Here is a 12,352-nt window from a genome sequence, read left to right on the forward strand (position 1 = left end):
CTCGAATGGCACCCCTCACTCCATCCCTGGATCGCCATCCTAGGGGGCTCTTCATTGGAAAAGTTGCCTCGGCTGCTTCCCACCCATTGGGCTGGTTTTCAGGGCTGCCCCACTAAGCCCCACTTCCTCCCTCCAGCACGGCTCTGACCACTGCCACTGAGTCTGACTCCTGGCGGGTCCGTCCCTAGGCACCCACAGCAGGCACAACGCCCGCAGCACTGATTAAGCTGATGGGGCTGGAATAGCCCTGGCCTCGGCCCTTGGGGTCTCCGGGGCAGTGTCGCTGCTGGGGGCTGTTTCCATCTGTCCTGGAGAGGAAGGTTCATGCAACCAGTGAATTTCCAGGGAGGAAGGTTCATGCAACCAGTGAATTTCCAAAGGTCTCCAAATGTGAAAGGGTCGGCCAACTCTTCCACATTGAGCTGCTATTACATCTCATATGAAGAAACTGAGTTATGGTTGAGCCAGCTTTTGAGAACCCCAGACTGGATCCCACCCCAGGGCACCCCTGGCAGGGCTCTGGCTCAGCAGACCCTAGCTCCCCACTATCCCGTGGTCAACTCTAGAAAGCCGCCTGCCGCACTGGGGAAGGGCAGGGGCAGCCGCTTCCTCGGGCTGGAGAAAGGGGTGATTTGAAGAGGAAAGGGGCGGGGGGGACTACACTTGCTCCCATAGTTCCTGATGGAGGGGCACAGGCTCACGCTGAGAATGGGCCCTGAACCCTCCCACCCAGTGGGTCATACGCCTCTCAGCCCAACCAAGCCCTCAACTAGCCCTGTTCAGCTCTGTGCCGTGAACCTTCTCAGCCCTGCCTACAGCCTCCCCCAGCTGCTAGTCCTCACAACACCCCCTTCTTTGCTTCTCCCCTTCCAGTATTCTCCAAGCATGACGATGAGTGTGTGATCCGCCCCTCCCTCCTCCTCCTCTTCGAGACGCTGAGAGAGCCGGCATTGCAGGCGGGAAGATGCCAGAAATTATGCAAGAAGAAGTGAGGTGTCATTACCCAGGAGCTGGTAGAGGGGCACCTCCCCGCTCCCCTCAGCCCTTCCATCATCCCCCTCCACACCCCTCACCTTCCCCAATTTTAGTTTCATGCAATAAAAAGGCTGAACTTTTTATTCCATAAAACATGAAGGACAAAACTAAAAATAAAAATATATTTCAAGTCAACGACCAGAAAAAAAATCCCACCCCTTGCCCTTTCCCGAAAGGAACTTTTATGTACATGACACTTTTTTGTTGTTTTTGTTTGGGGTTTTATTGTTGTTGGGATTTTTTTATTTGTTTTCAGGGGGGTTTTTTGGGGGAAAAATTTTTAAAAATGCAATCCTCTAGCAAGCCCCCCACCCCACCCCAATCAACCTCTTTGCTTTCTTCTTTAAAAAAAGAAAAAAAGGAAAAAAAAAAAAAAAAGCCAGCCCTGCTGTCTGACTGTCCCCAGTCCTTCCACCAGGAAAGGTAGTCTAGGTGTGAGCGCTCATGCTGTCTTTGTAGCCGTCTGAAAATAATAAACTGGACAATTCACAATTGGTGGTTTCTTTCAAAAGGCCTTTTTTGGAAAGAAAAAAGGAAGTCACCCTTTTCCAATTGGGGTTTCTGGTTTGTGCAGATGGTCAAGGGAGGGGCGGGAACCTGTTCTGATTTTGCTCAGTTTTTCCGGCCACGGTGGCAACGGCAGCAGCACAACTTGGACCCCAGGAGCCCCTCCCCAGAGCCCCCATCCTGTGGCCAGAGGGGCCAGACCACCCAGCCCGCTTTAGGACCCCGCCACGGCCCAGACCTTCGCCGTGACCCAGTGGCTTGCACTGTGTTCCCAGGACTGCGCCCTACTCTGTCTCCTGGACCTCCTTTCCGCCCTGGCCTCCCTGCCTCTCCAGCCCCCTCCTCGGCCCCCGCCTGTTCTTCCCAGCGAGAATCCTGCCAGCTGGGTGGTGGCTGGAGCCAGCGTGGGAGAGGCCACCACTGACAGGATGGCTATGACCTGGGACATGGAAACTGTGACCTCTGCGCTCTCCTCCCCGAGACCCCTCGCATCCTCGTCGTCCGTGTCCGGGCAGGTTGGGGCTGGGCTTTTGGTTTTCTTTTGTTTTTGTTTTTCTTTATTCTTCCTTTTCAAAGATGAAATCTTGACCAGAATTGCTCTGTATATGCTTGGAACTGGATGGAAAGACTTTGGAATCGCGGGGGGCGGGGGGGATACCAACAACCAAACAGACGTGCTGTTTCCGGTCCTGTTTTTATTTTCAAAAACCTACCAACCCAGCAGTGGAGCTTGTCCCCTCCCAGGAGGGGCGACTCATGGCCTCGCTCACCTTACCACCCCATCGAAACCTTTGTGTCTTGCCCTCGAAGACACCCGAATTGTTTGTACATTTACACGCCCCTCTCCTCCTCTCTCCTCGACCCTGTAGCTGGTCTTTGTTTTATTACCTCCCCTTTCTGATCCATGTATATCATATTATGTGAGATATCATCTGCCTGAAAAAAGACCTTGTGCGGATTATTGGGAACATTGTAGCTGTTTCTGTGTTTTTTCTTACCTTGTAGTCTGGTTCTGAATTAAGAGAGGAAAAAAAAAAGTAATTATGATACATTGTAGTTTGTGTACGATATATGTTGATAAGGTTTTATTAAAGGGACATCTTTTTTCCGCAGCCCTTCCTGACAATATTTGGGGGAACATGGGTTGGAGTTTATTATACTGATTACAAAATGCAAGGTGACTGGTTGGGCACAGAGTTTTTGTACCCAGCACATAACAAGATTTTGTTGTGTTTTTTAAGACATCTACCTTCTTTCCTGAGCATGTTAATTATGCATTTTCTGTGGAGTTGCGGTGACCTTTGGGGAAGGTGGGCTGGAAGGGAAGACATCAGTCTTACGTCAAATATTTGGGGACATTCTAAAAGTCAGTTTCGATTTCTTGTCTTGCAAACACATCTTGGTTTGCCAGAATGTCTTTTATTCTTCTGAAAGTAGAAAAATGTGCCTGGTGACCTGTTTCCAGTCGGGAGTCAGCCTGGGCCGGGTTGACCCTGTGGGCTGCAGCCACAATCTGCTTTCTCGCCTCAAGTGGAATTTGCTTCACCAAATGCCCCCCTAAACCTGAAGTGCTATCTGGTGGGGGCTGCTGGGATTGACAAGGCAGCCACAGAGAGAGCTAAGGCCTGAGCTCCTTAGGTGCTGGGCCCAGGGAGGCTGTTTTATTTTTTAAAAAAAAACCTCTAAGAGCCCTGGTGGCACAGTGCTTGGCTGCTAACTGAAAAGTCGGCAGTTGGAACCCACCAGCCGCTCTGCGGGAGGAAGATGTGGCAGTCTGCTTCTGGAAAGATTACAGCCTTGAAAACCCCATGGGGCAAGTCTACCCAGTCCTGTAGAGTTGCTATGAGTCAGAATCAACTTGACAGCAGTGGGTTAGGTTTGGGGTTAAGACCGGGTGGCACCATAGTTAAGTACTCAAAATGTCGATTCAAACCTACCAGCTGCTCCGAAGGAGAAAGATGTGGCAGTCTGCTTCCATAAAGATTACAGCCTTCGAAACCCTATGGGACAGTTCTACTCCGTCCTGTAAGGTTGTTATGAGTCAAAATCAACTCGATGGCAGTGGATTTGGTTTCTTTTTTGGTCTATGGCAATGGAGAACTCTTGAAGGATTTTAAGAATAGCACAATCTCTTGAATTTTAGAAAAACTATGCCGTCTGTAGCCCAGAAGATGAATTGAGGAGTCTGGGCAGGATGTAGGAGAGCCACTTCCAGCTGTCATTAAGGCAAGAAGTGCTGAGCTGGATTGAGGTGAGCAACAGTGGACTCTGACAGTGCTTAGAAAGTAGAAGTCCAGGCTCCCTGTCATGCGTTCCCTGCATTACGTGGACCTCTGGGAACCTTATTCTAGGCCTGCAGCAAGAGGGGAGGTGGACACACAGGGCCTGGGCAAAGTGGGGGTTCATTCCCCCTTTACAAGGATCTGAGGGTACCACGTTGCAAATTGCCAGCTTCAGATCCCGCCTTTGCCACTTCTTGCTGCATGGCCATGGGCAAGTTAATGTACACTTCTATCCTTAGTTTATGAAATGGGGATAATGGTTTGCCTACTTGATGGGGTGGTTGTCGGGATAAGTTAGTATTTGTAAAATGTTTAGAACAGTGCCTCGCACACAGTAAGAGCATTATGTTACCATATTGGGGGACAGTCCCAATGAGTGTGATGGGGAGTAGCTGGAAGGATCCAGAAGATTATATTTGGCCCTTCCCTTCTCACCTTGAATAACGTGTCCTAGGCTTTTTCTCCGCACCAGGACACCTTTGAACTATTGGGAAACATCCCTGTCGGGATGAGGAAACTTGGGCTCATCCAATGCTGAGCACCTACCATGTGCCGGCCCAGTGCTGGAAAAGAAAGTGGAGATGATGGCAGATACCGTTCAATACTTGGTTGCCACCAGGACTATCCAGAGCAGGAGTCAGGCATAGACAGCAAGGGAGTGGAGGGTGCTGAGCTGGAGGGGAACGCAAATCCTGGGGCCCGAGCGGAGGGCCTGCGGGTGCTGTGAGCGCACTTGCTGCTTGGTTCACTTGTTTCTGCCTACCCTGCTGCGGGATGGAGAACACTGAGTGCCCCTCCCAGTCACCCCTCGGCTTGTGACCCCCAGGAGCACAACTCTCACTGCCCTGGTAGGGGTGTCTTCGCTGTTAGCTTCCCACTTGATGCAGATCTCTTAAGAGGAAAGGACCCGTTCTTGTTCACTGCCCTGGCCCCACCCCGTTCAGGCCTGACCACTGCACTGCACCAGTACAAGGATCCTGGAGTGAGGGCCAGGAGGAAGGGGGCGTCATTACCATCTTTGACAGACGACAGCTTTAGCCCACCACTGAAGCTTAGAAGTGGAAGAGCCTGGGGCCCAAGCTCAGTGGCCACTTTCTTACGAGGGTCATCACTATGCACAAGGCACCCACTTCTAGGGGGATAGGCAGTCTGCACTGAGGGCCGGGCCTGGGTCAGGAAAGGCTGGAGACCACCCCAACACCTGGCAGGGGCTGCAAGGGTGGCCCTGGGGCCTGGTGGGAAAGGGAGTTAGTGCCAGGCAGCACAGGCCTTCACTTCCTCTCCTGCCAGCTAGGTACCCCTCCCCCAGTACAGCATCCTTCCTGCCAAGACGCAGACACCCCGAGTGACTCGAAGCAAACCCCTCTCCCTGGGCCTCTCCTGTCCCGGCAAGTGTGGTGGGTTGTGTTCCAAGATTCCACGCACTCCAGGGGGCTCAGCTTGGAGCGCATCTGGGGCCTGTGTGAGGGCTTAGTTGAGTGGAGCCCGGAGCTGGGATTCTTGGGGCTCAAGCCTACTTGTCTGCAGAGATATGGGTCTCCCTTGTGCTGTGATGTAGGGGCTGGGCAGGGGGAAAGAAGGGGGTAGGGGCTGATGTGCCCTACTCTTCCCAGTCCTGGGCTCACTGTACACAGGCATTGGTGGGGAGAGGGGGCCTTAGCATGAGGGGGGGAGTTGGAAACAAAGGACTAGACTAAGGCGAGGGAGCACTGAAGGTTACCAGTCTGCCCTGCGCTGGCTCTTCCTCCTCTTCATTCTGGGGGTGGGGCCTGTGGGGCTCAGTCCTTGACATCTGTTATTTGGACATTCAGCCCCTTCTTTGGTTTCCTGCCTCCATCTCAGCCCTTCCAAGACCATAAAGATCTAACCCACATCTGAGCTTCTTTAAGCTTTTCATTCATTCATGTATTTATTGAGCACCTATTAACATGAGAGAGACTGTTCTAGCACTAGGGATACAGAAGTGAACAACACAGACACAGAAGGATGGAGCCGCCATTGACTGCCTCACAGAGATGGGGCTGGCAGCAGGAAGGGCAGGTCTGGGGTGAAGCTTCATTTCAGACAAGTTAAATTTGAGAGTGCTTGGCTGCTAACCAAAAGGTTGAGTGGTTCAAACCTACCGGCGGCTCCACGGGAGAAAGACCTGGCCATCTGTTCCCACAACCCACCACACTTGCCGGGACAGCAGAGGCCCAGGGAGAGGGGTTTGCTCGAGTCCCACAGGCCGCTGCTGGCGTCAGCTGACTTGCCTCCAGGCTCTCCTTTTCTGGCTCCAGTAAGGGTGCTGTATTGGGGGAGGGGCGCCCAGAAGGCGGGAGAGGGAGTGGAGGCCTTTGCTGCCTGGCGCTGTGGGGCAGTTCTACTCTGTCAAATGGGGTCACTAGGAGTCGGAACCAACTTTACAGTACCTAACATTAGCTATCCAGGTAAGGATGTCAAATAGGCAGGTCTGGGCTGGAGACATAATTTGGGAAACTCCTCGCATTTGGATGGCCTCTAAAGCCCGAGACTGGCTGAGATCATCTAGGGTGACTGGAGGTCCAAGGAGTGGGCGCTGGGGTCCTCCAGGGATAAGAGATCTGGGCAGTGAGAGGCACCAGCCAAGAAGGTAGAGGAGCAGCAGCCATGAGATAAGAGGAAACCAGGACAGCAAGGTGTCCCGGAGGCCAAGTTCTGAGAGGAGAGTACCTCGTGCAGCTGAAAGGTCCAGGCGGCCATGTCTGCCATGGCCTCGGGACCAAGGGCACCTTTCAGGCCTTGCATGGCCGGACCCTTGAGACCTCGCGGCTTTGTCTTGCCCCTCAGCGCTTCATGCTCCAACCATATAGGACTATGTATGGACTTCTGTCCACTAGGGCCTTTGTTCTTACTGTTTCGTCTTCTTGGAATGCCTCTCCTACTTGTCCCTGAGAACCCACCTCAAGTGGGCCATCTTTCAGGCAGCCCAGGCCAGGTTAGAAGCTGTCTCTGGGCCCCAGGCCCTGGGCTGTAAAGGTTCCATGCCTGCCTCCCCTAGCTGGCTGGGAGCTCCTCTAAGCCAGGGCCATGCCTGAGTCTTCTTTGTCCTCACAGTCACCCAGCACAGGACCTGGCGCCCAGTAGGTGCTCAGTGAATATTTGTGGAGTAACTGGATGTTTGTTGACAAGTACTCCTGGGGTGTACTCAGCGGCACTGCTCCCCACTGCAAACTGTCACCTGTGGGTATGTGTGCAGGTGTGGGGAAAGAGGTGGCCTGCATGGGTACCTGCTTCTGCAGACCCAAAGCAGACCGACTGCTCTGTCATGTCACCCAGCAAATGAGCTCCGGGAGGGCGGGACCATGTCTCCCTTATTCTGTATCTCTAGCTCCCAGTGCAAGGCCTGGCATACAGCCCTGGGAACCTCAGGGCTCAGTCCCCTACTCTTGACCTATTCTTAGGCTCCATGATTGGCCCAGGTGGAAATGAGAAGACCCTTGGATCCTGTGGGAGGGGCCATGCTAGTCTTGCAGGCAGGACTGTGAGGTACGGAGGTCCTGCCCCGGGCAGCAAGCTCGCTGCCTAGATGCAGGCCTTCATAAGGGAAGACTGGCCTGGGGCATCTGGCGTGGGATAAACTAAGGATCTCAGGTGGCAATAACCAAGGTGGAGTGTCCAGAGCAGGGGAGGGGCTGGCCTTGCTCCACCCTGCCCTACTCCTAGCCCAGATGAAGGTTTGGGTCCCCTGGGCCCTGCTCTGTGATGTGGCCTGAAGCAGGAAGTGGCCAAGGTGACCCATGGATTAAGAAATGGGATAAAGGTTGGATGGCAAGTGGACACTGGGCTCTTTGGGTTTGAGGCACACGATCCCCAGCCTCCAATTTCCAGAGGGCAGGCCCCTGGCTGGGGGAACAGATGGCGTATGTGGCTGCAAAGGGTGAAGCTGGGACCCTTGAGTTGAAGCTACAGGACATGTTCCTCCAGAGATGTGAAAACACGCAGCAGCCAGAGCTGCCAAAGAATGAAAGGGGCTGCAATGAGAAGTAGAAAGTTCCCCATCACTAGAAGTGCATAAGCCCGCTGGGGAGAGGATTGGTGGGTACCTGTGTTGGATGGAGGTATTGGTTCCTGCGATCACAGCTGGGAGGCAGAGGGGAAGCTAAAGGGCAGAGGCAGAGCTCAGGGGTGGAGCTGGAGTGAGAACCAACTTGCTTGGACCTCTGACAAATCCCTCCCAGCTTTTGGGCTGCTTCCCTACTTCTAAAAGATGTCCCAACAGAGTTGGTGACCCATGACTCAAATTCCCACTTCCACAAGTATCTTCCCAGCCTGGTCCTACACTTCATTCAGGACCTACTCAAATGTCACCTTCTCACAGAGGCCCTCCCTGACCACAGTTACCTAACATCACACCCCTTACCCTGTGAGGAAGGGCTGACGCACTCTTTCCCACCCCAACTGCTGATGGCTTACAACTGTGTCCCTGGGAATTGCCCTGAGCCGTAGGAAACTGCCCCACCCAAGGTTTCACCTCTTCCCAGGTGGTGGCCAGTGGCCAATGGCAGATGTGGGACAAGGCCATTGCCTCAATTTGGGAAAACTCTGAAGGGCCATCCCAGCTCCAGAGCTTTCTATAGAACCAGCCAAGGTCTCAACTTCTCCCTCTATCCAGTCCTGCCTCCTCACTTCTTTACAGGTCTCTCCAGGAGGCGCTCCCCAGTAAACCTTCTGCCTCAACTCTCCATCTCAGTCTGTTCCCAGGGAACCCCATCTAAGACACCCTGCTTCACTTTTCTTCATATAAGTCACCCCGATATATATTTATTTACTCTGTCTTCCCACATTAGAATGTAAACTCCACGTGAGAATGTAACCTCCTTGTTTTGTCCCTATGTCATGCCTGACACCTAAAAGATGCTCATTAAATACTCGTGGGCTGAAAGAATCAAGGGGCTGAGAGCTGGTCACCCTGAGGTGAGGAGGGGTGGCTAGATTGACGTGTAACAAGTGTACATCTCTGGAGGTTCCCAGACACACCTGGGGAGAGGGTCCCTATAACAGGAGTGGTCTTCCCATAGTCAAGCAGGTGGGCTCTGTGAGTCACCGAGATTTGAGTATTTGTGTTAAAGGGAAGACAGTCTGAGATGTGCAGGTCACATACATGCTTTAAGGGACTTTCTCCAGTCACAGAAGAAGAACCAGAGCTGCGTTTGAAGCCTTAGAAGATCCTGTCCTGCTCCTTCCCCAATGTCAGGCCTGCAGCTGAGGGACAGATCCTTGCAAGTAAAGTCACAGAGCCTCTGTCAAGCACCAATCCTGGGTCTGGCCCAGAGCAAGCCCCCCATGCACTCTCCTACTCTCATGGTGCTTTTGAAAACCTTCTGGTCAAATGCAGTTTATTAATCCAAAACAATGGAAAACCTGAAAGGGGCAGGGGTACTTTATCCCCATTTTGCAGATGAGGAAACTGAGGATATGAGAAGGGGGGCTGCGATTTATCTGAGCAGAGGCTCTTGAAAATGGCTCTCCTCCAGCCCAAGATAACTCTCTTGCCACTGAAGTCTGCCAGAACTTTTTAATGGGTCAACCAGATGCTTAAATACATGACCACTATCACGGCAGTCATTCCCAGTGGGAATGTCAAAATTTTGGTTCCAGAAGAAGTCTGTTGCTTAGAAGTCCAAGTCCCTATAGTGGGATTTTTATACCAATAGCGTGACCTGCCCCCAATCCCACCCAGTACTTCTGTTTCTGTCCCCAGACTCACTCTGGCTGGGTAGGTAATCTGTCCTCAGATGCCAGTGGGGCCTTAAAATCATTTCCTCCTCTCCTGTGTTTAATGAGGAAGGAATATAAGAAAGTGGTATGGATGGAGCAAGTGGGCATTCGGCATTTGGGAGGTGGCACATCTCTGTGGAGGGGGCAGTTGTCACATACGAGGTTTCTAGCTCAGCACTTCACACTGGACCATGTGGTTATACCATCTGTATAATGAAGATAAAAGCTACCAGTCCTGCCTGCCTCATTGGTGCAGATCAGCTGCAGACACTTGAAGGGAGAGTGCAGTGGGCTCCAGGTCCTGCCAGTGAGCTCTGAGGGCCAAAGGGAGGGCTGGGCACACCCAGGCCAGGCTGGAGGAGGGGATGTGCCCAGCCCTCCCTGCAGCTCCGGCCCCTTCCAGGGCAGTCATCAAGCTGCAGGGTCATCTGCTTCTCAGTCTCTGTCCTACACTCTCAAGGCTCAGGCTCACGCCACCCTCTCTCAGTCCCCATACAGCCCGTCTGAGGTGATGCTGCCTGCTCAGGACTGTTTCAAGCCATGGCCATCACTCGTCCAAGAATTTTCTGCAAGGGTTGCGAGCTGGACTCCTACAGTCCTCCTGCCAAGTTGACCTCCACACACCCGCCAGTGTGCGTTAAAAAAATCCCTTTGACTCAGCAACTCCACTGCTAGGAATTTACCCGATGGCTGTGCTGGCAAAAGTACTCTAAGATCGGCAAACAAGGATGCTCACTGCAGCATTATTTGTAATAGCTAACAACTGGAAACAAGCTGAATGTCCATCAATAGATATTAATGCAGCTGCTCAAAAGAACCAGGTAGATCATATGAGCTGATGTGGCAAGATCCTACGAGCCCAAGATAGTAAGTGAAAATAGGAAGGTGCATGAGTCTATGTTTAGGATGACACTCAGCGATGCACATACACAATTCTTATTAAATATAATCTACACACACACATTATGGATACTACATAAGAAACTGTACACTGGGACCGGGCGCTGTTTCATTCTGTTTGTCCATGGGGTCACTACAGTCGGAACTGACTTGATGCCAGCTGACAACAACAACAACAAATCAGTCCATTTTAGTGGTAATTTTCAAAAACAGTGCTCTATAAGACAAGGGAGAATGAAGAAAACCAAAGACGCAAGGGAAAGATTAGTCCAAAGGACTAATGGACCACAACTATCACAGCCCCCACCAGACTGAGTCCAGTACAACTAGATGGTGCCTGGTTACCATCACCAACTGCTCTGACAGGGATCACAATAGAGGGTCCCGGACGGAGCTGGAGAAAAATGTAGAACAAAATTCTAACTCACAAAAGAAAACCAGACTTACAGGTCTGACAGACTAGAGAAACCCTGAGAGTATGGCCCCCAGACACCCTTTTAACTCAGTACTGAAGTCACTCCTAGGTTCACCCTTCAGCCAAAGACTGGACAGCCCCATAAAACAAAAAATAATACACGGAGCTCAACCACGTGTACAGGACTAAACAGGCACACCAGCCCAGGGGCAAGGACGAGAAGGCAGGAGGGAAGAGGAAAGCTGGATGAATGGAAATGGGTAGCCCAAGGTCAAGAAGGGGAGTGTTGACAGGTTGTGGGGTTGGCAACCAGTATCACAAAACAATATGTATACTGTTTAATGAGAAACTAATTTATTCTGTAAACCTTCATCGAAAGCACACAAAAAAACAGTGCTTCACAGAGGTGATTCAGAAGTTCTGCAAAGAATAAAGTATTTTACAATAAGTAATGAACCCATTGAGAATAGCTATTTATAGACTATTATTTGAAATAAAATTTTATTTAAAAAAAAAAGAAAAAAAGAAACCCTAGCTGTGGTTACCCTTAGAGGAAAGAGCTATAGGTTACTGTGGGTGGGGTGACTTAACTTTAATACTTTTCTGACGTATTTGAATTTTCACCATTTATATGTAATTCTTCTTATTTTTAAAATAAAAAGTAAAATAGACAACAGGAATCACTGAATTCCCCTGGCCCCAGAGCACCTCCCGAGGGAAACCTGAATGCTTGGCGTTCAGGGCCTCTTACAAGCTGGCCACCAGGTTCCTCTCCAGCCTCCTCCTCGGGGTCCTCCGTGCCTCTGCTTCTGTTCATATTGTTTCCTTTTCCTGGCACTCTCCCCTTATCCCCAAGCCTAAAAAGCAAGCTGTAAAGGGGAAAGAGCACAAGCCTGGGAGTGGAGTCGGAGACATGCCAGGGTTGGAAACTCACTATGCTACTGGCTGGCAGTGATGGATGCCACGATGTGCTCCCAAATCTCAGATGTCTCCTCAGAGCTGAGCTGCTTCAGGCACTCACTCCTCAGCTGCTGGAAGTAGCAGCTTATTGGTCTCAGCAAAGCCCCTTTTCTGCAATTGCCCTCAGCCCAAAAGAGCCACCTTATCCAAGGCCTCCCTGCTCCCAGGAGCAGTGTACATCCAATCACTGGTGACAGGACAGTTGGGTTTGTATAAAGGCTCAGCCAACTGCCTCAGGGTAGGACCACTCTATAGGGCCAACCCAGCTCCAGAGCTCCCAGGGAATTATTGAGGCCTCAAAAACAACCACACCGACCTCAGTCTCTCCCTCTGCCTAACCCTACCGCCTTCACTCCCTACAGGCGTTGATCCCAACGGCTCTCCTGAAACCTTCCACACGCAAATCTCCATCTCAAATACCAGCTGTGTGACTTTGGGCAAATTCTTTATTCTGAGTTTTCTCATTTCTAGGGCCTAGAACAGTGCCTGGCATATACGAGGCACTCTATTTTTC

The 12,352-nt window shown here is 51.6% G+C and overlaps 1 protein-coding gene across 1 annotated transcript in view; it reads left to right on the top strand.

Moving 5' to 3' along the window:
• SSBP3 (single stranded DNA binding protein 3) overlaps positions 1-1,402 on the top strand; it is a 185,491-nt gene extending 184,089 nt beyond the window's left edge. Inside the window, exon 18 of the mRNA XM_004372040.1 lies at positions 874-1,402. Coding sequence (XP_004372097.1) covers positions 874-903 — 30 coding nt within the window. The 3' untranslated portion in view covers positions 904-1,402. The remainder of the gene's footprint in view (positions 1-873) is intronic.
• The last annotated feature ends 10,950 nt before the right edge of the window (positions 1,403-12,352 follow it).

Source organism: Trichechus manatus, unplaced genomic scaffold (genome assembly GCF_000243295.1).
Source record: "Trichechus manatus latirostris isolate Lorelei unplaced genomic scaffold, TriManLat1.0 scaffold00015, whole genome shotgun sequence".
Lineage (NCBI taxonomy): Eukaryota > Metazoa > Chordata > Mammalia > Sirenia > Trichechidae > Trichechus > Trichechus manatus.